This window comes from Spermophilus citellus (assembly GCF_964194105.1).
Source record: "Spermophilus citellus genome assembly, chromosome: X".
NCBI lineage: Eukaryota > Metazoa > Chordata > Mammalia > Rodentia > Sciuridae > Spermophilus > Spermophilus citellus.
This window is the reverse complement of record NC_138190.1, coordinates 27041870-27068421: the sequence shown is the minus strand read 5'-3', so window position 1 is coordinate 27068421 and position 26552 is coordinate 27041870. Positions and strand designations below refer to the sequence as shown.

General features: G+C 32.4%; 1 protein-coding gene across 6 annotated transcripts in view; it reads left to right on the top strand.

Moving 5' to 3' along the window:
* The window catches only part of DMD (dystrophin), a gene marked incomplete at its 3' end in the record, with an annotated part of 2539585 nt that overhangs the window by 767538 nt on the left and 1745495 nt on the right, over positions 1-26552 (top strand). For all 6 annotated transcript variants that reach the window (XM_081277777.1, XM_081277778.1, XM_081277780.1 and 3 more), the window contains exons 3-4: positions 12826-12918; positions 17868-17945. In XM_081277777.1, coding sequence (XP_081133903.1) covers positions 12826-12918; positions 17868-17945 — 171 coding nt within the window. The remainder of the gene's footprint in view (positions 1-12825; positions 12919-17867; positions 17946-26552) is intronic.

The following is a 26552-nucleotide window of genomic DNA, read 5'->3' as shown; positions in this document are numbered from 1 at the left end:
TGATGGTGCTGAGGATTGAACCCAGGGCCTTGTGCATGCCAGGCAAGCATTCTACCAACTGAGCTATATCCCCAGCCCTCAAAGCCTTTGATAAGTTACATCTTAAATACTTTTTTTTCTCAAAACAATCCTACCACATTGAAGATATTCCACAAAATGAGAAAGTCAAAATAATTCCCAATATTACTTGATACTAAATGTGCAGAAAGTTGACTATGATTCGCAAAGTCCTTACATGGTAAGGTAACCATCAAGTCCATCTGGTTAGATTTAGACAGGGATACATTTTAGCATAGATTCCTGATAGTATAGCCTAAGGTAAGTATGACTTCAAGCCCTTAACAGGATCATGGTTGGGAGAATGCCAACTTAAGAGTCAATTGTTTAACAGAATAATCAAGAACCTGTATTGTGATATACTTTGTTCAAAATAAATAAATTGAAGGCTTCATTTAATTATGCAGGAAATCAGGAAATGTTATTCATATAAAGTTGAATAAAACCAATAAACAAAAATTGGAGTGGGATAGAAATTAAGACTACAACTTATAGAGTCAGAATGAATATTAGTCTGAGTATACCTTGGTGTAAGCTATATTTTTAGAATTTTCCAGGTCCTTTGTTTTACCCCAGCACACACACAAAAAAAAAATTGGTGCTTTTGCAATGAAGGAGAAGAATGGTAATCAAAAAGAAGAGAAAGATGAAAGTAAGAGGTCAAGAAAGAATAGAAACATCAGATAGGAAAAAATAAGATAATAGATATAAAAGATAAAATGAATATGCATATAAAGGAAGAAAAGAAAAGTTGTGCACAGATATACCAAGATGCTGCTGCCTTGACTGCTTTTTAAATCAGAAGAAAACAACCATTACTAAAACCAAGTAAAATTAAAATTTTCCATTTTTAGTTTAATTTTAAGTTTAGGTTTACGTAAGTCTCCATCTTTGGTATTGCAGGGTAAGATTGCTAAGATAAAATATTGCTAATATATTCCTAGTAATATTAAATGTAAGTGGTAAAAGTAGATAATTCAGCCAGGTAAGTAAGCCCAATTTAAAAATTGATAACTGTTTGATAGATTTTTTTTTTTTTTGGTACCAGGGATTGAACTCAGGGGCACTCAACTACTGATCTTCACATTCCCCAGCCCTACTTTGTATCTTATTTACAGACAGGGTCTGAGTTGCTTAGTGCCTCACCATTGCTGAGGCTGGCTTTGAATTTGGGATTCTCCTGTTTCAACCTAGGGAGCCATTAGGATTACAAGCATGCGCCACTGCATCTGGTGGAATTTCCTTTTTCACATTTGGCAATTATTCTATTTTTAAACCAAGGTGATGTCCATTTCCTTTCTGCTTGATGGTATTTTTAGAAAGTTGCTGCTAACTTGAAACATTTTGCACAGAAATATTTTTGATTAGCAAATGTTTGGTGTTGATACAGATAAATTACTGATATAGGTATGTAACACCAGAAAATGTCTGGTAAAAACTATTCAGAGCGTTGTGAAAGTAATTTTCCTATTTTTGAAATGGCAGGTGCCTATTAAAATTTTCTAATTAATTTACAGGGCAAGTTTAAATTTTTCTCTTGGGCTTTGTAAGAAAAAATGTCAAACCTAACTACTTCCATTTGGCTGTTATTCAGAAATGCAGTTTTTTTCTGGAAACACTAACTGAAGGTGACAGTTTTAGTTCACAGAGAATTATTTTGATTCACTATTTTTCTTTTAAAAATGTCTGAATAATAAACCACTGGAAGAATGAAGAAAATTAAATAAACAAGAATTTTTATCTAAAGTGACAACAGGATAAAGATCTAGCAATTTAGAGGAAAAAAGTATTCACCAATTTTTCTTAAACTTCTTCAAGTGAACTTGAAATGAACGTGTTTGGCAAGAAATACAACACTCATTGTATATATAATATGTAACTATAGCAGAAGAATTAAAAAGCACATTTTACTAATGGTAGCTTTAGAAATGTTTAAGATTACATCTGGAACCATGGCATATGCCTATAATCCTGATTACTTGGGAGACTGAAACAGGAGAATTGCAAGTTTGAGGCCAGCTTCAGCAACTTAGCAAGGCCCCATCTCAATATATATTTTTAAAGGGTTTGGGGTACAGCTAAATTTTCCTGGATTCAATCCCCAGTACTGAGAAAGAGAGAGGGAGAGAGATTTTAAGGTTGAAAGTATTGAGTATCTTTTCCATGAAGCTGACAATTTAAAATACTAGGGTTTTGTTAATTATGTTTTGCAAGATGATTTTGGAAGGGCTTTGTAGAGTATTTTGACTACTTTTCTCTAGAGCACTTGTTGAATCAAATCTCTAGAGACTGTGACCTAAACCATAACAGTTTCAACAGTAAAATAAAGTTTTCTACCTTGAAGTGTTTTTTCCACAAAAATTCCAAGAGCTCTTTTTAAAATATATTCCATAAATAATTTATTCATCTTTTTTAAACATTCTTCTCTTTATTATCTCAGGTATTTGTTTAGAGTAATGCAAAGCAGATTAACACAATATTATTAACTTTATGCCAAAGAGATGAAAATATAAATGGTTTTTTGAAATAACACAAATTAACTAAGTTTACATAAGAGGAAATATTGAACTTAATAAATCAATAAGTTTAAAGAGATCAAATTGCTAATCAGCAACTCACATCTACTACCCCTTTTATTTCTGACTTCTTTGCCTAACATTATATTTGAGAGATTTTTCCATTATAACTATAACAGTAAATTGTTATTTTCATTGATGCATAATATACATTTTAGGAATATACTCAAAATTCTTTATCCAGGCTATTTACAGCTTGGGACTATTATAATATTCTTGAAACGAACATTCTTAGTATCAATATCTGACATTTTAAAGATATTTCAATAGTGGAATTACAGTAAAGATAGGTTTGATTTTAACAGATACTAATTAACAGTTTTCTAAAGAGATATACCTCTTTCTCCTATGTAGAAACAAACATTCATATATGGACATATATTAATTAGCTATTGGTGTATAACAAGCCACCTCGAAAGTTAGTTGGTTTAAACAACCACCATATTATTTCAAGTGTGCAGGTTGGCCAGGCCATTCTTTATTTCTCTGCTTGGATTACTTGTGGGTCTCTAGTTAACTGTGTGTAGACTGGGCAGCTATGTAGAGCTCAGCTGAGTTTTTCTACATGTCTGTCTGTGGTCTAGGACAACCTCATTGAAGACAACTAGGGCAATTTGACTCTGCTCTACCTGTCTCATCCTCCAGCCCCCTGGCTTATGTGTGCTTCTATTAACAAGAGAGAAAAAGCATTTTAGTTCTTTTGAGGCCTATAATTGGAAGTGGAATAAAATCACATTCACTGCATTCTGTTGGTCAAAGCAAGTCAAATGCCAACCCAGATTCAAGAGGCAAGGACATAGACACAAGAAGAGCAACAATGCCATACTACAAAGGTCATGGATTCAGGTAAAGATGAAATATTTGGGCCAGTTTTGAAGTTCATCTACCATTTGTAGCAAATGATCACGGACAACAGGGCTCCCTTGCTGAGTAATATTTCCACACCAAAAAATAGTGTCTAAACAGTGCCAACATTGGCCTTTTCTAAACAGTATTAACTCTGTTAAAACATGGGTCTAAATATTAAACTAAAAAATATGGTCAAAGGTTATCATTTCCTATCCTTCCATGTTCCCTATGTTCCAAGAAGTGGCTTATAACAGTTCCTTGAATAGCTCATAAAATTTATCTGATTTCTTAGCATCTGAAGCTCCTTCTGTTTATATTTTCTCCCCCTTTCCACATTTAACAGTTGATTTTTTTTTGTTCAACCTTGTAAATTCAGTTGAGGGATTCCTGCTTCTATTATTCCCCTCATCAGAGATGATATCTGTTTTATTTGCACCAGCACCATACTTATGACACCAATATTGACAGAATTATAACACAGTGCCACAATAATGTTTGCTTTAAGGTATACCTCCTTGCTAGACTGTGATAAAAGCTGTGAAAATAATGGCAGTATCTTCTATCTTCCCATTTTTCCTGGTGCCTGGGACAATATGAAGCATGAGAATAATATTGATTAAATTTAGTTGAGTAATTTGACTATCCTTCTTTTTAGACACATGAGGAAAATAAACAAAGTTCTAAGTGATTTATCCACATTCTTCATACAACTGGGAAAAGTTAGAGTTGCAATTTAAATAAAGGCCCATTTGTCCCAAGTGTCATCTTTTACATGTAACCCCACTGACTTTCAAGTAATTTGAAAGGCTCTTCAAGAAAAGGCTATGATGCAAAATAAAACCTATTCATCTATTTTCTTTTTTTTTAATATTTACTTTTCAGTTGTAGTTGGACACAATACTTTTATTTATTTATTTTTATGTGATGCTGAGGACTGAACCCAAGGCCTCACACTTACTAAGTGAGTGCTCTACTGCTGAGCCATAACCCCAGCCCCTATTCATCTATTTTATACAATCTCACTTAACCCTCAGTAATTGTAATGTTTATATTTCTTTTAAAAATATTTATTTAGTTGTGATGCACCTTTATTTAATTTAATTTATTTATTTATAAGTGGTGCTGAAAACTGAACCCAGTACCTCACTTATGCTAGGGAAGTGCTCTACCACTGAGCTATAACCCTACCCCAGGGTTATATTTCTTATATTTTAATTTACAAATTCTGGGTTTTTTTGTGGAGGGTAATTGCTTTTGTATTTTAATTTATTTAATATAAAAGCCATATTTTCAAACATCTTTTAGAGTGAATTCTTCATTTAAAAATATTTGGGGCTCTAAAATCAGTATTTATTATACTCCTTGAATGTATCAGGCATCCTGGAGTGCTAAGAAGTTAATGGAATCCCCAAAGTTGAATGATACAATAATAGGAATTTAGGATCCTGAAGCATTTTTCTAAAGTATATATGTAGAATTATCACTGTGTTATTATTTGTCCAGTTCAAATTCACCCTAGAACTAAGAGCAATGTTTTTTTTTGCAAATGACTTAACTGTATTCAACTTTTAGAAACCAAAGGTAAAATAAAAAGAATAAATTAGTTAAACTGTCCTTAATTTATTGAATGATATTATGAAAATGCACAAGTAAAACTTATGTCACTCTGGGTCAGTGTTAAATAATAGTGAAAGAAGCCTTGTTTAAACAGTGGTTACAAGGCAGAGAATGATTAAGACATCTTTAGATAGACTGCCTAGGTTCAGTTTATATCTAGCACTTATTTGCTATGTAATCTTAAACACTTTACTTACACTTTCTCTGCCTCAGATTTATTTGTAATATGTAAAATGAGGATAATTGTGAAATTTAAAACAACTCATGGTAAGGTACACAGACTTGTCACTGACATAAAGTAAGTACCCAATATTTGTTATTTTTGTCATTCTGAAATATATAAAGTTGATTCATATGAAATTTGCAATATTTGATCATATTTGCCTACAGAACTTGGAATTTCATATGGTTCAATATTTTAGAAGGAAATAGAAGTACAGAGAAGATTGAAGCCCATCATTAAATATTGTATCATATGTGACTTTTGTCCTTTTTCTGTTCTCTGGTTCCTTTGATTTCCACCTATAAACTCAATTTTATCATAATCCTGGAAGAGGAGCATACAAATAGGCCAAAGTGATTCCTAGTGGGTAAAAAATATAGAAAAATTAGGAAGAGGCCCTGCCTTGTTATATACATTGTTCACAAATAATTCTACTCTGCTATAATTGAGGAATTATAAAAATGTTAATTTTTATAAATAAAATTTAAATTTGTTATTTAAAGGCATCTTTGGGATCTTCTTGCCGTAATATCTCCTCCTAGTAGATCTGAACAAGGTTAAATATTACTTTGCACCTCTGGATTTTACTTGGATCTGAGTGCTAATAGTTGGCATTTGTTCAGTGAGCCTGCCTGTTTGTGTGCATGTGTATGTGTGTGTGTGTGTGTGTGTGTGTGTGTGTGTGTGTGTGTATAGTGTATATACATATATATAAAGAATATGTATATATACATATTCTAATTTGAATTAGAATTAGAGTGCTTTATCATATCAATATTATGCTGTGATGTTTATGTCATAAAAGAAGTTGTTAGTATAGATTATAACTAACATTTCCATTACTGGCTGTCTCAAACATACATCATGTATCCATGTGATTCAATAGAAAAATCAAAGTTAAATTTTAGAATTTTCAATTTATAGGAGATATTTAATGTTGATATTAGATAATTAGTGAGATTCATGGGTTAAAATCTGAAAAATTTAAAGTAACTGTTTGTGAATTACATTAAGGTACATCAAGCAATATATTTACCATAATTTTACTCATTTTTGTTTCAGAATACCTGGAAAAATGAATTAATATTGACCTATCTAAATTACGGATGGAAAAATTCAAGCCTACATTAAGAGTTTAGTTTTATTACAAAACATTTCCTGATCAGACAATGAACCATGCAACTTCTGGTTAAGCATACTTTACTTTTAGGTTTATAATAGACCATTTACAGATAATGACTTGATTTCCATTAACTATTGTGTGGTTCCTATTGAAAGTTCTAATGTGCAATCTGGTTAAGTCATTTCTTGTGTACTTAATAGTATAACATACACTTTGGGTCCTAGTGATTATGTTTTATAAAGAGTTACTGCCAAATAACATTTTATATCTGAAGAGATTGTAAAACTATTATATTATCTAACTTAGCTATTGAGTACTTCTTAGCTCCAAGGAATGAGTTGGCTTTTTCTTGATTATCTTTGTAGCCAGATTTGAGTACTGCTTCTGGTATACAGAAGTCTCTAAAAAGTTTTTGATGCTAAGGGATAATGGATAAATACAAGTTAATTTTCTTCTGTTAAAGCTCTTGAAACATTCTAGTATTTGATACCCATATTAAAGAAGAAGATATGTCCCAGTGGTACAGTTGGCTCCTTGCAATGACAGTCCCAGAGACAGAACATTAGAAGAGAGTACAGGAACATCCAGGTCTTCATTTGCTGACATATACAACCTTAACAGTGATCTCTTGATTCTAAGAAAATTTGTTTCTTTGGTATCGAATGTCTTTGGTTTCTCTCTCTGGGCTCACTATCTGCCTTACTCTCCCCTGTGTGGCTAACTCTACGGACTACATCAGTAGATAGCCTGCCTTCTGGCTTCCAGTTGGGTTGGCCATAGTAGCCTAGAAAGAAGATCAGAAGGAAGAAAGAAAGGTCAGGGAACATATTCAGTGTAGTCGGACTATATTCATCACCCAATAGCAAAACTTCCAACAGGTTGTTGGTTCTCTTTGGTCTGTCTTTGTCCAGGTACCAGTAACCACTGTCTTCCTTTTCATTACTATCAGTCTAAGAATAATAGAATGCCTGAGTTTCTAGTTTCAGTGATTTCATTAGACCTTGTCTTCATGTTTGTAAACATTCCACTATTAGATTCTCCTAAAATTACCCAAGCTAGGACCCTAGGGCATTCAAAAGAGAGTTGTATTCTCTATCTCCAGGTGATGATGTTTCACAGAAAGGAGGAAAGGAAGGATATGATGAGGATTTATGAAATATTTTTATGCTAGGAACAATGATGGATACCTTATATTTATTATCCCATTTCACCTATATGTTGATACTTTGAAGTTAGTTCCTTCAATTACAGAATTGTGAAAAATATGGGCTGTTTGTTTTTAAAAATGTAATAAATATATGATAGCTAGCACCAATACAGCATATTTTACAAACAAAGCATTATTCTATTTAAATATTCACAGCATTACCATAATGCAGGCAACAACATATCCTCTTTTTAAAGATTAAAATGGAATGATAAGGCACGGAAGGCACAGAGAATTTAAGTGACTTGCCCAAGATCACACAGCTAGGATGTGATATGACAGGGCTGGAATTTCAACCAAGGCATTCTAGGTATAGTGTAAATATTGTCATTTATAAAATTGTTTCACTTCTTGGTGCTTTTAAAATATATTTCATCCACATGACTTTTTTTTCACAGTCTCTCTGCATAAGCCTTATGTCTTTCAATCATTAGATTCCCCAAATGAAATCCTGAACCAGAATATTTTTTTTCTGTTTTTAATAGACCCCTTTTTAGAGCAAAACTAATGATGGTGCTAAAAAATCATATAGTGGTCATTCTTGAGGTGGTTTGTACATAGAAGGGGGTGTGAGGAAATTCCTAGGGAAATGATCATATCCTATTTCTCCAACTGATTACTGGTAATATAAATGTATTCAGTTTGTGAAGATTCATTGAGCTATATATTTAAGATGTATATACTTTCCTGTATGTATATTACACCGCAATAAAATGTTTTTGCTTCAACATAAAATACTTTTTACAACTTGTACTTAAGAAAACAATCGTCTATGAAAGCTGCCTATTCACGCTATAATGGGTTGCATTATTTTTTTTTTTGTGAGCTCTTGAGTAGCACTCCCCAGTAAGTTTTGAATCCCTAGTTCTGCACTCCACTTTTTGTGTTTCTATGATCTAGAGATTTGTAATCACTGAAAAGTCACTTGACTTTCTGAGCAACAGATATGTCCATGGCTTGACCTTTCTGTAACCAGAAGGTCATGTTAAATTATCTCTGTGCTCTTTACCTCCTGCCAGAACATTGTATTGATCCCTCTGTATTTTCAGGTTAAAAGACCAACGCAACTCTGAGGAGTCAGAAACCATTTAAACATTTTCACAAATGAATTTCTGCCCCTTTTTCAATTTTTCACTTTGATTTTTTTCCCATTTTGTTTATTCCACTGATCTTTTTTGAAATTTTTTTCTGGGCTCCCATATTTCTTAATTTCATGTGGACAATATTGCAGAAGGATTATTGTCTCATTTGATGGTCCTTTCATCTTGTTTTTTAGGTTAGCAAGAAAGAACAATATATAAGTCACTACATGAAACTGCTGAGTAATATCAAAAGTTCACTTAGTTCACTTAATAAAGAAAATATGAGTTGTGAAGGGTATTGAAGACAGAAGATAATAGGGTCATATGGCCCAAAGAGGATTTAATGTTTTGTAAGTTTTACAAAGTCACTTTCATGCATTTGAAAATAAAGCCATTAAAGATGAAATTTTAAGAACATATTATTTTTTTCGTGATGCAAAATATCACCTGTAACAAAAAGACATCGTAGATATCAAAGATGAAAAGGGAGGAAAACAAAAGAATGTGTAATTTAAAATAGCTAAAAGAACAAGAAAGGAGACAAAGAGATTGAAGTCTGTAAGTGCTTTCCCTTCACCATCCACATTTAGAAGTCTTGTTAATTGTGTATGGAAAATTACTTCTGTTCTCACTGGGATGCCAAACTACAGGACAACAGTGTATTATTGGTGAGCTCTGCAAATTCTAGTAGATTAAATAACATATGATAATTTTATCTATATCTAGAATTCAGCCCAAGATCAAGATATAGACTAGGAATAATAGAGGAATAAAACACTAAAAGTGTTCTATATTTATTAACTGCCTGTTACACGCCAAGTCTATAGGACATACCTGTAATATTATTTTATTTAAACCTCATAGGAGTGTTCTAAAGTGATAATTCAACAGCCATTTCCTTAAATGAGTAAATTGTGCTTGAGAAAGTCTTAGTCACTGGCTACAGATAACACAGTCAGTGAAAAGGGAGAATATGTTCCATGTAACAAGGATATCAAACATTCTACTTCCAAGGAGTAGTAAGTAGTTAAAACCCTGAACTGAGAACCATCCAAAAGTAATGAGATGTTTTGTCTTCCCTGGGGAATTCGTTGTACATTGGGGAATAAGACTACATCTGAAAGTCTATGAAGTTATAAGCTAAATATTAAACATTTTATTGAAAATTATTAGATCATAGAATAGGGAAATTTTATTCAAAAGCACTTGAAATTATTTTTATTTTAACTATACATTAAGAAAGAATGGCCAAAACTCCATGAATTCTAATAAACATATGATTTCATAGAAATTTTGAACCTTCAAATGCTGTGAAATTGATACTGCCATACTCCAGGATAAATTCATTCAATCACATTGCTGAAAGCATGTTCCACTGGAAAACATTCTGAGAAGCACCCTTTTAAAGAATGAGGTAGATATGACCAATAGAAGCTGAATTTCATTTGTGATATTTTAACATATATGACTTTTTGAAAATTAGATGTGAGGGCTGGGGATATGGCTCAAGCGGTAGCGCGCTCGCCTGGCATGCGTGCGGCCCGGGTTCGATCCTCAGCACCACATACCAACAAAGATGTTGTGTCTGCCGAGAACTAAAAAAAAAAAAAAAATATTAAAAATTCTCTCTCTCTAAAAAAAAAAAAAGAAAATTAGATGTGATATGAAGTGTGTCTTTTTCTCTATTATGTAATTGCTTCCTCATTCCATGTACCCCAACTTGGTCAGCCTGAAGGCCTCTGACTGGCTCACATACTTTACTCCTTCTCTGGTTGGTTGGTTTCAGTTTTAAAGGAAGAATTATTAAAAGATTCTGGTTCAAACCCAACTACTACGTATAACTGCAATATTCTAATAAAAAATAAAGAGACTGTGAGGCTAAAAGCAATATCCTCTATGAATTTTTGACATTTGTCTAGATCCCTTGCCCCCAAGCCCAAGTGCACTTATGTCTCTGATGCTGTATGATCCTTATGGTGAGTACCCCAAGACTTAAGGTCACATTTCCCAACTCTGCTTCTCTTTTCTGAATGAACACAATTTTTCCATTCAACATCTTCCCAGTTTGAAAAATTTTATCTGTCAATGTAGATATATATTTTCTCATAAGAACACACATCTCCGTCAAATAACTATATTTTCTTCAAAGATTGGCACATTGCAGTGTGAAAGATCTTTTCTAGAGAAATTTAGAAGCCATACATTTCTCAACTGCTTCTATAAAATTTCGTTGCTCAAAAAAGTCCTCAGCATTTTAAAAAATGCCTTAAGGCATTGGATCCCTTCATTGAATGTGAAGATAACACCTTAATATTACCATCAAAATATCAGATATGGAATTCCTTACAGCATTACTAGAAACAGTACATTCATTTTCCTTGCTTATTAGTAGAAAAGTTTCCTTAAAGTTTCACAAAAATGGTGCAACTGTTTTTAAGATGTATTTGGATGTTATATGTAGTGAAACTCCTTTTTAGAAATTCCTACATGGTAGCATTTTGTGTTTGTTTTCATTTTGCCTTGGAAATTTTAAAAAGAATTATTTGTATAGAATTTCAAAGTGATAACTTGTAGTTAATTCTTTTCATAGCATATGCGTAGCTGTATTCTGAAAGTTAGTGTAGGGGCTGGAGGACTTACTGAAGAGGCCAGTGTTTCTTTATAGGAGGCATCTACACTATAAATTAACTTGTGATTAACAATGTCTACCTGGCTGTAGGGAGAGTCTGATTCATGTCTCCAAACTAGTAGGGATGGCTTTTGCCTGGAAATCAAGGATTTCCCTGACATGTATGAGATTCAAAGTTTGTATGTAATCCAAGGAGAAGAAGAGTCTAGTCACCCAAAGACTAATGTTAGCTTTACTAATTGACATTTTGGGGGAAATGTCTCCTGATACCCCAACTCTCAAAATTCACACAATTATATGCTCCCTAGTTCCTTTTACTAACTCTATGTAGTTTTACATTTTAGAGATAATTGTTTTCCATGCTGGACAAGCAATACTGTAAGAGCAGGGGCAATATCTGTCTGATTTATCAGTGTATGCTCCATTACCTAACTCAGGTTTCTTGCTGCTCAATATACATCTGTGACTGATAAATTAGGTCTTTATAGATAACTGGGGCATTGAAAAAGCTAGGGGTGATCTCATATGAAGAGATTGTAGTCTTTCAAGCATAAAAAGAAAGGCTTGTGGAGCATATGTGAGAAGAAATAAGCTATTGAAAGATAATAAAATAGAAGGAACAAAGAAGCCCAGGAACCAGTGTGATAAGATAGAACAAAAGCCCCAGTAGTTAGACAGATCAGATCCCAAATCTTGGCTTTACCCCTTTTAGTTTTGTGACACAGGGCCACATATTGAGCCCTTACATGTCATTGTGAGATGAGTATATTGATGCTAACCTTACAGAAATGTTGCAAAGGTCATAGGATTTACTCTTTTATGTGGTGTCTCTTCTGAGTAATTATTACAACAAAGGTTAAACATTATTTATTAGTGACTATTATTTTTCTTAGTATAATACCTAAGCAAATAACTGAGAAAAATATGTGAAAAGCTTTCACAGAATTATTTCACCTCTATTTAAATCAGATATTTCTAATTTCAGTTATCTATAAGGAGAATGGGTCATTCTGAAGCAGGTTGAAAAATATGTAGGAAGGGAGAACATGTTCCATGTGACAAGGATGTCAAAACACTCTACTTCCAAGTACACAGGGCTAATCATATATGATCTTTGTTTCTTTATATGTTTATTTGTCATCCTACCCCAAACTGCATGAAAATTTAGTTGTTTATTTTTGTCTTTTATAGGATTAGCATTCATTAAATTGTGTTAATTAGATTAATTAGGCTACAGATCTCTAATTCTGGCAGAAATAATTCAACTAGATTTGACCTAATGATGATATTATTTTTTTGTTTTATTTTTTACCTGCAGTTTTCTCTCTTCATACATCACCCTGGGCAGTTTATTAATTAGAAATATTAAATATCCTTAAATGTAATTTTGAATTTCAAAAGGCATAATCATGGAAATGATTCATTGGAAGTGTGATTTAACTGGATATATTTTTTATTTCAGTTTGGGAAGCAGCACATAGAGAACCTCTTCAGTGACCTGCAGGATGGAAGACGCCTCCTAGACCTTCTCGAAGGCCTCACAGGGCAAAAACTGGTAGGAAACTTGTTTTAAAGAAAATTTGCAATAATCTTAATAGAATTTCAAACCAGAATCAAACAGTACAATTTATGCATTAGTAAATCACTAATTTACTAGGTAACATTTGAATAGTAATGGGGAACCTATTCCTGTATAAAACCATTTCACATTATAGCTTTTATTTTTGTCACTGTCTATCATATTTAGAACAATAAAGTAAAATTTTCAGTAATATAGCTTATGTTAATTAATAGACATTACTTCCTTTTACCTATTTGATATTCTTCTTATCTAATGTCTTTATGAAGGCTTTCATGCATAATAACTTAAAATTATCTTTCTGCTTTTGTGTATTTGGCAATTCTTTTACAATGAACCTTTATTAGCTTATAAATAAAGAAAAAAATTGGCACAGTATATAAATGTACAGGCATTTTAGTCTAATACACAAAACCATCTGCAATGAGAACGTTACTTCCCTTTAAGGACTTTCATCTTGTCTAACTTCAGAGCATTCTTGTGAGATACATAAGATTGTCAATAAAGTCATATGTGAGTTTGGGTTCAATTGATCAAGGTCTCATAATGAGAAAAATGGCTCTTAAATCCAAATCTCCTGATTTAAATAATCTTCTTAGATTGCTATTATTCTTTTAAGTAGAGTTTAAGACCCCTGTCTATAGTTAGCCATTCTGCATATCAAATGAATCCTGCTAAATTACTGTCTTAATCTCTTTTTTGCCCTTCATTACAACTTTGCAGCACAGGCATGCACACACATACACTTATACGCAGAATCTTTGTAGATACTGTACAAACTCAAGCTGTCATTCAAAGTCAAAAATGGCAAAAGTCGTGCTCTCCAACTTGCCTCCTATAATTCTTTCCATTTTCTCAGATATACCTATTTTTCACCTGTGTTGCTTTCTGTACTTCTGTACTAACTGTTCTTGAGAAGCTTTGGATTCTCTTTCCCAGTGATGCCTTTCCCACAATCTCTCTGATAAATCCTTGCTCTTGTTACCCCATAGAGCACCTATTTTTTATTTAATTGTTGCATTATTATTTTCAGTGTATTTATGACTATGACATCTCTCCTCAATTAAATGCCAAAGTTCTATAGAAAAGGGACTTATCTTTGCTTTCATTTTTAAATCCTCTTCATTGCTGTATGGGATAAATATTAAATTAAATTAAAACTGATGTTTTATGAAATCTGAATCTGAATTGATATAAGAACAAATGATGACTTAAAGAAATAATCATTTGAGTCAAGTGAAAGAAGTTCACATTTATTATCTTATATTTGAACTTTTAGCCAAATCAAGGGCACTGTATACACTTTATCTTAATTTCCTTGGTTAGAGTTATATTTTTGTATAATCATTTGTATCTTGTGACTGTGAACTTTTATATATTCATATAATTTATGCATTACACATGTGTTAATTTATGCATTATATATGCATCTTCATGATAGGCATATATATATGTATATATAGATATAGATATATAGATAATAGATATAGATATAGATAGATAGATATAGAAATAAGTGTCTTGGTGTGTCCCTAGTTTCTGTTATATTCTGCAGCCATTCCTGCTTTCAATTATAGATATAAATAAATCAGTCAATAAAAAACTTAAAAAAATAAAATAAAATAAATTTAAAAAAAAGATTGTGCTTTTACAACCTGTCCTGTCCATGTGCACATGACTTATTTTTTTTCACCTCTGGATGTGTGCATGACCACTTCTCTGTGGTATTGCAACTCTCCTGAATAACTTCCTGAATAGAGGTGACACTTTCATCACCCAAAGCAATTTTGTCAGGGTTAACAAATTCCATATAGGCACAGTGTTTAAAGTAATGGATTTCCACAAAACACAGAAATAATAAAAGTGATTTGCACATTCATTGGGACAGAAAGATATAACCATACATACAAAGAGATGCTGAGATAAAATGAACCCAATGAGTTGCAGGCATTGAAGAAAACAGGCAACCAAAATATCCATGAGATTGGTCATTGTGGAATAAATAGTTGGTGAGGGAAAAAAATCACCAAACACCCACACAAGGCAATATAAACCATATAACTTCAGTTATTGCTACTAACAGAATCTGTAATCAATCCTTCATCCTTGACACAGATCTGGCAGCCCTGATCTGGGGATTTTACTTTTCCCAGAAAGCAGCATCACCTGTCTCACGAATGTGTCTGATTTCAAGACTCCAACTCCTGGTCTTGAATCCTAATAGTTTCTTCAGAGATATGTCCTACAGTCCTAATGGCAGTAGTGTATATTATTGATGAGAAATCTTAGTATTCTATTTTGAAGCATCTGCATGTAGATTATTGTCTCAGGCGATCCCCATGGTTAAAATGAAGGTATTTGCTTTACAACTATAAAATTAAAATTACTCCCCAACAGGACATAAAAGGGGACAGATTTCAGCTTCCACATCAGCATCAGAAACTGCAGCTTTTTTACAAGTAGCATTTTTGGGCCCTGAAAAATATGCACATAAGTATGTAAATGTGTACATGTAAATGTCTGAGTTTGAAGCAAAGGAAAATGTTACTTAATTCTTATAATTTTTATACAGTTGCTTATAAGACAATCTGTGTCTTTTGCTTAAATATTAGGCAGAGGATTGATTTATTTTCAAAACTTTAAATTCCTAAAATTACTGAATTATTTTCAGAGCCTTAAATTCCTAAAATTTTATTTTGCTGCTTTGATTTTAATCTGAAGTCAAGTTTGGTCTTTCTATGGACTTATTGGCTTCCTCTTTATGGTGGGAAGTAGGAACATACCAAATGTAAGCCTTTATCACTTTGACATTATTAGAGGAAAATTTTGTAGGACGTAAAAAAAAAAAAAAACAAAAAAACAAAAACTATGGAGATCCCTGTTCATGAGGCTAGTTAATATTGTGAGAATTGAAAAGAAATGAGTATTACTACTGTTTGATAAAGGGTATGAAGGAAGGGCTGGGGTTGTGGCTCACTGGTAGAGTGCTTGCCTAGCACTTGTAAGGCACTGAATTCAATTCTCAACACCACATATAAATAAATGAATAAAACAAAGGTCCATCAACATCTAAAAAATTGTTTTTTAAAAAATGGTATGAAGCAAGTTTTTTTGAACAGTAGAATATTTTATTTAATTTGAGAAGTTCAGCAGGTAATTCAAAGGGCAAGATGCTCTAGGCTAGGGAACTGCTCAGGAAGAATATGAGCATTCCTGGAATGTATGGGGCAAAACTTAAGAAGTAGAAAACAGTCTATTTGGATGGTGCATGCACAAGGAAGTTAGAGGGAGAAAAGTAAATGAATGTGGAAACTGATTCAATAGGCACAGACCAAAGTTTTCATTCTAGTTCCACAGATTGTTAGTTGTATGGCTATGTATTAACTCTTGACTTAAGGTTCCCTATATGTATAAGGGACATAACAACAAATTTTCTTTTTCTTTTTTTTTTTTTTTGGAGAGAGAGAATTTTTTAATATTATTATTATTATTATTATTTTTAGTTTTTCAGAGGATACAACATCTTTATTTTTTTTTTTATTTTTATGTGGTGCTGAGGATCAAACCCAGCGCCTCGCGCATGCCAGGCGAATGCGCTACTGCTTGAGCCACATCCCCAGCCCAACAACAGATTTTATTGATAGTGAATACAAGTACCTAGCACAAATTACAAACTCAATGATAATAACAGTAAACATTTTATTTTATCTATTGTGTGAGAAATACCAATCTAAGTGCTTTATACATATTAACACATTGAATTCTCTCAGGAATCAATATGGATCCATTGCTTTTATTAGCCATCTCAACAGATGAGGAAAGTGGTCTACATGGATACTGAGAAATTTGCCCAAGGTCACCTAGTGCAAAAGTGACAGTTGAACATTGAATCCAGGAGGGTCAGCTTTATAGTTCATGCTCTTATGTTTAACTAAACATTGAGATGAGCTAGGCATGGTGGCACATTCCTATAATCCCAGCTACTTTGCAGGTTGAGTCAGGAGGATGGCAAGTTCAAGAATAGCCTCCACAACTAAGATCCTGTCTCAAAATGGAAATAAAAATAAACAAATAAAGAGGGCTGGAGAAGTAAGTCAATAGTAGAGCACACCTGGGTTCAATCCCAGCATAGCCAAAAAAAAAAAAAAAAAGATTGAGATGAGAGCTATGCAAATAATTTGCACTTGTAGTGGACTTAGTTCAACAATGTCATTGTTGAAGATGTAAATATGAATGGAAGGAGGAACAGTGAGTGAGAAAAGGAGGTTATGATGTGCTCTGAGCAATAGTTAGTGAGGGCTTGTTAAGATAAAAGAAATGGAAAATAGAAGGAGGGAATAAATACAACAAGCATTATAGTACTAGGTGTTCTAAAGCTCCACAACTGAATAAATGAAATAATTCATATATTACAGAAAACTGTATAGATGTCAGTTGAAAATTTACAGATTGAGATATAACTTTTGGGACTGAAAAGAAAGTAAGGGAACCAAAGGTAGTTTAGCTTTTGAGCTTCAGTAACTAAGACAATTAAGAAAATATTCAAAAAAATGGTTTCTTTAACCCTATTTTCCAATATATTCTTTACATGACTCATATCTTTTTTAAACTTTCCTAAAAAATGTGGAAATTAGTTAATTATCTGTCCTATTGGTAAATATCCTTCTGTATCACTTTAAATAGGCTTTGTGAACAAAACGGGGGGCCTTTCTTTCTCAAATGAGTGGTTGGTTCATTCTAAAAAGAGACTATGCCAGGGACAATTAGTCCAAAACCTTAAGTACATTATATAAATGCCTCATGACCTATGTTTATTTAAATGTAAAACATTGAAACATAAAAGTTCAAATTATAAATTGTTTTATTTCTGGTGGATTTTTGGTCTGTGTGCTGGGCAGTGAACACTGTTTCTTTTTGTTTTTCAGCCAAAGGAAAAAGGATCTACAAGAGTTCATGCCCTGAACAATGTCAACAAGGCACTGCGGGTCTTGCAGAAAAATAATGTAAGTGACTAAGGCTTTGGATGCCATAAGGCAATGTGGTTAATGTTTGAATGAAGGCTTCAGCCCCCCAGTGCAGAGAAAGCATCCCAAATTCTCTTGTAAATCAAACTAGTTTTTATGAACAGCAGAAATTCTGGTTCTTTCATGTGTGCTTGTGGCTAATGTAGTCCAGGAAGCAAATGCATGCATTTACAGAGGACAGGGAAATACATGACATAGATCTCCATGTTGTTTTAGGACTTTACTCAATGCAACTCTATTTAGTGGACAAACTGATTTCTTGATAAAGCTGTGTTCAAAACAACAAATAGATTTTGGCTGTATGTAAATTTATGTACTCAGTATGTTCAAACCTCATGGTAATGAAGTTTGAATTAAGCTGAAAATTAGTAAGCATCATATCAAAAATATAAATTATACAGAAAAATAACTTTTTAATCTCAGGGTAAGAACTACAGATTTTTTTTTGTACTAGGTATTGAACATAGGGAGGCTTATTCATTGAGACACATCTACAGCCCTTTTTTAATATTTTATCTAGAGACAGGGCCTTGCTAAGTTGCTTAGGACTTCAATAAGCTATGGAGGCTGGCTTTGAATTCAAGATCCTCTTGCCTCAGCCTCCCAAATCACTAGGATTATAGGTGTGTGCCACCATGCCTGGCTCAGATATGTTTTTATCCTTATGTTTGGTTCAGTTTAACTGAATGGAAACATATGTTTTGTATTTTAAAAAAGTAAAAAAAAAATACATAGTTCAATGAGTTGGCAGATTAGAGGAGTTCTAATCACCTCTGAGCGACTTTGATGTTTGTTCCTCCTTCTATCATGGCCTTAAAGGCAAATGGTCCTCCTTTATGATTAACTTCTACAACCTTTCTAATCGACCAATACATTTATCAGGCACTTTTAGTAGCTTCCTAATTACATTATACCTCTTTTTCAAGGATAAATTCAAATACATTGATCACACACTCTTAAAATAACCATAAGCTGTGATAGATTAGTAATAACATATACTTGCCCCCCCCCCCCAATGTTACTTAGCTCACCTGGCAGAGAGAGGGCATTACACAGGATATATAAGTGGAAAGTACATAGCAATTGGTTGATTTTATGAATTTAGGATCACTGTTATGTTGAGCAGCTGAAAGTTACTTTATAGAAATATTATTTTATTATTTTTTAAAGAGATTAGATTTTCAATTTTTCTGCAGCCAGAAGAAAGTTGTTGGACTGATTTTCTCATTGTTAGTCTGATATACTTACCCTTTTGAAAGATAAGAATCATGTAAATTATAAAAAAATTAAGGTGTTTATAACTTACACAAAGAAAATATCCTTTAAAATATCAAAACCCCATATTCTATTTGAAACTGTAAGAGCAAGGCAAACAGCAAAAATACATAGAATTATTGGATTTAATTAATTAAATAGAGTTGGATTTCCCCTACCAAGATAATGTAAGATTACAAAATAAGCTTTTGAATCTCCTATCAAATGATCAATTACTGTAGCTATATGTTTTCTTTGGTAAGAATTTTAGGTTTTTTGTTTTTGCCAAACTTTTACACATTATGAATATGTGGATTTCCTATACATATTATGATTACCAAATTCACAGTTTTCAATATAGGATCAGAAAAATCTTGGCAATAAAGCAGACAAACCACTTAAGAATTCTATGTGACTTTGTGCCAAGTATTTATTATGTACAAAACCAAAAGCATGATTTGAAAAGAGAAAAATTAACCTGAACTTCATCAATAGTATAAGTTGTCCCTATATTCTGGATATGAGCTCTGTTTTATAAGTTGCAAATATATTTTCCTTCTTTGTGGGTTATATTTTTAATTAATTAGTGATGAATTTTGGTAAACAGAATTTCTTCATTTTGATATAGTTTATTTTTAAAATGTTAACTTTCATTTTTGTCCTGATTAAGAATTATTGGTCTAGTCAAGCTTTTCTGATAGTATGACATTATCTATATAAGCTTTATTATTTTGCATTTTAATTTGCATCTATATTTCATCTGAAATTGATTATTGTATATGGTATGAGGAATGGGTTAAGTTTTGGTTGTTTTTCATTTGGAATATAATCAACACAACAGCATTATTGAAATGAATATTGCTTCCCTGTTGCTCTTTCATTACCAGATATGACATAAAACTTTGTTAATACATATGTGTGCTTGCTCCTAGACTTCAATTTGCTTCCATTGTTCTATTTTTCTATATAAGCACAGATATCATGTCATGGATATAACTTTGGTTTATGATAAGGTTTGGTATCTGGCAGACTAGCTTCTCCCACACTATGAATAGAATAGCTCCTCCAAAACTTACATTAAAGTTGAATTGCCATTGTAACATTATGAAGAGAAGTGGCCTTTAAGAGGTGATTGGGTTTTAAAGGCTTCATCCTCCTGAATTAATTGACATTGTTACCCTTGCAGTAGACTTCTGATAAAAGGATAAGTTCAGCTCCCTTTATACCTATCTGATTTGGTGCCTGCCCTTCTGCAGTTATACACAAAAAGAAAGTCCTAAACAAATACAGATGTCACACTCTTGAACATCCCAGTTTCTACATTGATGAACTTTATAATATTCTGTTGCTTACAAGTCACCCAGTCTGATATTCTGTTATAGCAGCAAAAAAGTGACTAAGACATTACCCATTGTTGTTCTGCTAGATTTTCTGGGCTTTTTGGTCCTTTGTGTTCTATATTCATTTTATAATTATATTTCTTTTTCTATCATAAATCCATTTGAAAAATGATCAGTATTGGGTTAAATCTAGAGATCAGTTTGGAGATAATGAATGCATTTATCATACTGAATATTCCAATTTTCTCATTTGATTTTCTTCTATATTTTAAAAAATTTATACTTTAAAAAATGAGAAAAAAAATCCAATGGAAAAAATGGCCCATGTACTTAGACAAAAACTACTCAAAAGGAGGTGTTGAAAAGTTCAAAAGTAATATAAAAATATTAATTCTTGGCAGTAATTAGGAAAATTTTAAATTATAACTCCAACATGATATCGATATAAACTCACCAATATGACTAAAATTAGGAAGAAAAATAATGACAAGTGTTGACAAAGACATGGAACTGGAACTCTCATAATTAACATAATAATTCATATGAACATTAAATAAAGTCAGACATTATCTATAATGTCAAAATTGACATTTCTTATGACCTAGAAGTTTTATTTCTAGGAATCCAGCCAACATAAATACATTTCTATGTTTACAAAAATGTACACATGAGAATGTTTAAGGTAGTTTTATTCATAAAACCCCAAACTGAAAATGACTATGGTATGTTCCCCTGATGATATATTATAAATCAATGAAAATGAGGTAATGATATCTATATATAATGCACAGATTGTGAGTATCCTGAAATAAATTTGAGCAAAAGAGGTGAGACACTAGGTATGTCTACTAGGTATGCCTACTATTATTTCTTTTAACTAAGTTTCAAAAACAAGCAAAATACTTCCAAGGGTATAAAATTTAGGAGAGTGGTTAGATTTTTGGAAGGAATCAAGCAGTAAAATACATAAGGAAATTTTCTTAAAATGTTCTATGTTTTAACATGTTGATTGTTATACAGCTACATTTAATTGTACAACCAAACTGTACAATTAAATGCAGTTTTCTGTATGTATATTTCAACTAAAAAAAGAACATAAATGAGAATTGTAAGAAGGAAAAGTAGACCTGATATTACAACTTCCAAAATTCCAAATGATGAGCACATTTCACCATCTGATTATAGTCCCTAAACTGTCTAATGAAATTATTGAATGACTATGATAAATGAATATACAAAATTACAATGTGGTTAATGCAACATATGGATCTTTACTTTGAAGGCTACATTTCTTACAGAATATAGAGAACCTTCTAATATTTTATGGGAGAAATACCCCAAAATAAGGGTTTAAATTTAAAAAGCCTTCTAAAGCAAATTTATACAATGCTTTCATTTGAGCCAGGGCTCTAACGGAGAAATGCATGAAAACATGGGGTTTCTGCAGTAAAAGACAGAATCTCAAAAGAAACATTCTCATGTAGAAATTAAAACTCAGAGCAAATAACCTTGACCTGAGTTAACCTCAGGCTGAAAGATATAGGACACAAATGTTCAAAGGAACATGTATTATTCTTTTATATGTCTCCATTGTTTTTTAATAAAAAGAAGTACAAAATAAATGGAAAATATTACAAGGTACAACCATATTAGTCTCTGATTGTTATCATATTGAATAAACACACAATTAAGTGAAAGAATGTTCAAGAGCAGGATTCTTTACTGAAGATGAATTTGAACATTCTGTATCAGATGAATATAGCCTGAGACAGGGTAAAAAATAAAGCAGTATGTTATATAAAATAGTAGATAGGACTAGTTAAATTTCCTTTTAAAAATGACAGATTCTCAAATTATCATAGAAGATATTGTTTGGCAAGTTTAATAGTCATACCTTTAAAAATAGGTTAATATATTCATATTCAACACAGTTTTTACTAGTGTTTCCTATGTGTCAGGTATTTTAGGTGATTAAGGATACCGTAGTCAATGATCAGAGCAAACATAATAAAAAATAGTCCTTTCTGTTTTGTAGTTTGTTATGTTTAATGTGCCCATATAATAGAGCACACACACACAAAAAATATATATATATAATATATACATTTATTTGTGTTTATATAAATATATATAAATATATATATAGTGATGGATAAGTATATGAAGAAGGGATGGACAAAATAGGAGGTATGGGAAGATCTCTTGGTTAAGTTTTTATATAAACCAAGACCTGAAGGAAGGGAAGGGGTATGGTATGAGCCAAGCAGAGTTAATAAGAAAAAAAAAAAACTTGAGATTTATGAAAAAGTATTTGGAATGAGGACTCAGTATGTAGTGAAGATCAAGTATGCAAAAAATAAACATAGACAAGGGCAACAAAGAGGTAGTGGGTGATGGTGGAAGAAACGATTTGGTGAGCCATGGTTGGAGTTAGGACTCTGGTCCAAATGAGATGGCAATGAATAAAAATAAAAATGATGTTATAAATTAAATTGGTAATGGAGAAGGGTATTGAAAAAGTCAGTGATAGAATAATAAATAACAAAGAATAATATATGGGAAATATTTTAAAATAGTACCTTTTTTAAAGAAAGTTATATCCTCTTATATGTAATTGTGTATAACCCTGAGGCTCACCTTCCAATTCCATGCAATTTCCCTTAACTCTCACTTTCCCTCCTGCCTATCATCCCTGTTTAATGTTATTCTTCTTCTCCAGCTCTTCGTCTCTACCCTGTCCTTGGTTACTCCCCTTATATCAAAGAAGACATTTGACATTTGTTTTTTAAGGATTGGCTAGCTTCACTTAGCATAATCTGCTCTAATGCCATCCATCGATGGAAATGTAACTGATGTGACACAGCAATCTGTATACGGGGTAAAAATGGGAGTTCATAACCCACTTGAATCAATCTGTGAAATATGGTATATTAAGAACTATGTAATGTTTTGAACAACCAACAATAAAATTAAAAAAAAAGAAAGTTATATCAATAATGAAAATAGAGTAAAGCTTATTGCTAAAGCTTAAATAATAGAAATACCAGTAGAGCCACAAATAAAATTTGATGGAAATATATTGTTATGTAGAGCCTTTAAATCATCTTAGTAAGATTGTAACATGTTTAATAGGAAAACAATGAGAGTTTGAATAACAAAAAGATACTGCTGATTTAATAAATTTTCTATCTCTTATACTCTGAAACATAGTAGGTAGTTATATAAAATATCTATTTATTATGATAAATCCCCCATAAAGTTGGACTTGGAGGTAAAGCAATAATTTAGTAATTTCATTTATATCAATAAAACACAAATCTGAATTCTCAAGCAGGCATTCAGAAAAGTCTAGCTCTGTCATTATTACAAATGCTCTCCCCTATCCTACGGAATGGACAGATCTCTATATCTATCTGGTGCTTTTCAGAGGCAGAAACATAACTTTCATCTTTAGTCCACTGAGGTATATACTGATTTAGTCACTAAATAAATTCAAGTGACCTTGTGAAGCCAAGTATAACTGTCTTGGTGTGAAACATACTTTATACATACATAAACAAAGTTGAAAAGAGTAAAATGAGGGAAGTATTTACAAAAATGTGGGCAGGATTAAAGAAACTGTTAGTGAATGATGAAGTACCCCGGGATTAACTAGCATGAGTTAATAACCCTTAATACCTCTAAATCAAAAGAGACACAGGGAGAGAAGGATTAACATAATGGAATCTGTAGCTTGGAAGAGGCCCACTGGGCAGCAACTGCAACCATAAATACAATCTGTAAAAAAGTGCAGTTATTTTAAATCAAGACCTAGGGGTTTGGAATTGGGAGAAAATCAATACCTTGGCTTATCTATCCAACTTACAATATCATTCTAGTACTTCTCATTGGTTAAACACAGCCAGAAGCTAGAGGTTAAGAGACCACAGGTGACAGAGTCTTCTCATACAAAGAAGGGGAAAAGAAGCTGGGTGGGTGATCAGAGAGTGGGGCAGCAAACAGTATGATCAGCATCCCAGGTGTTGGTGTGTCTCCTAATTTTTTCCTAGGTAAAATGGGGAGTTGGAAATCTGAATACCAAGAATCCTAATGTTATCCAAGGTGAGCTTTGCTGGGAAAACCAAGAAACCATTCACTTTTTTTAATATTTATTTTTTAGTTTTAGGTGGACACAGTATCTTTATTTTATTTTTATGTGATGCTGAGGATGGATCCCAGTGTCTCACACATGCTAGGCAAGCACTCCACCACTGAGCCACAACCCCGCCCTGAAAGTATTCACTTTTGAGGCCATATATTTACTCCTGAGAGGGATAGGAGGTGACTTCTGGCTACTTTTGAGACCAGATGACATCATATTATTTCCCATACTTCTGAGAAAAATTAACTAAAAATGTTATTGAAAGGGAAAATGTCCTAAAGAATAAATAAAAAATAAAACAGATTAATCTCTAATAAATGTGATCAGAAAAAGGAAGACAGGCTAAAAGTCTTTCTGATTTCTCTTTTACACAAATTTACTACAGGCACAGGAGAACATTAATGTATTTTAAGAAGTTCCTACCACATGTACAAATTAAAAAGATATATTAGGATGCAGAAAAAATGTCCTTAAGTACACAAAAGAATTTTTAAGATGCATATTCTTTGATAATAATAACATTAGAAATTAATAATACATTTATAAATTCAGTTCAATTAATTTAAAATGCATTGAGGAAGAAACTAGGAGTACAAAGCCACATTTGTAGAGGAAAAAGTAGTCTCTATGAAAATCCATGAGAAATGTTTTAGGTTATACCCAGCGGTTCAATTTTTGTCTTTGTTTTTATCTTCATTAAAAAAAGATAAAATAAATTGAATAAAGCTCTCAACCAAAAATGTTACAAAAAGGGAAAATGCTCTAAGGAAAGTAGGAACTAAAGACAGATGAAGAAATTAGGAAGAAGAAACACTAGATAAATTCAGGAATTAGTTCTTTGCAATAAAATAAAACAGACTAAACTCTTATAAATGTGATCAGGAAAGAGATTGTAAAAAAACAAATGTAAGCAATTTAAACATAGAAAATGTTAAAGATAAGCACAGAGATATAGAAGCCAAAAGTGGATTCTACATAGAACTTTAGTCTCTATTATTAAAAAAAAATCAATGAACTGTGACACCATATGTATGCTCACTCACATTTGTAAGAAATTGTTCCTTGCTAATAGCAAAATCATATCAATATCATCCCAATTCTATAAACTTATCCATAAATCTAGAGCAAGTGCTTACCAAGTGAGAGGCCCTGGGTTCAGTCCCCACCAACAATATATACATACATACATACCAAAATTCAAACATTAGCCCTTTCTTCTTAAAGGGGTAAAACAAAAATGATAAAAATTCATTGCCTTGTGAAATGCAATTGATTAGAGTGGCATACTGAATATAATTACAAATCTACAACTATGTCAGCTAATATTAAATCATTTTAAATCAGTAAAATACTGGTAGTACAACTAGGATGGATTGTCACACTAGTTTTTTTCTAAGAATGTTTGGATAGCTTCAGAATTCATAAAATGTAATGATGTATTATTTCTTGGGAAGAAAGAAAAGAAGCGGCTTCTTTTCAAAAGGATACTTTTTCAGCAGTTTCAAAATCTTCTTGGGTCAAATTCATTTTGTTTTCTCCTCTTTCCTGTAGAGTGTCTCCTCTACTTTAGCCTATTCCTCTGCCATAAATTATTAGTTGTAGCATATTCCCAAGTTTCATACTTGTTACTTGTTTAACCCTGTTGCTCAGTTTCCTTTCCTTTCCAGACTTCTAACTTGTGATTCATACTTGAATGCTGCTCACAGCTTAGCTCTGTAGAGCTTGGATGCCACATTCATGTTCTGATTTGCATTCACCGGTGTGGCTGTTTTAGCATAAAGTGATTCCTGCTATCAATAATTTATTTTGGAAAACCACTTATTGAGAAGAAATTACTTCTAAGTGCAGTGA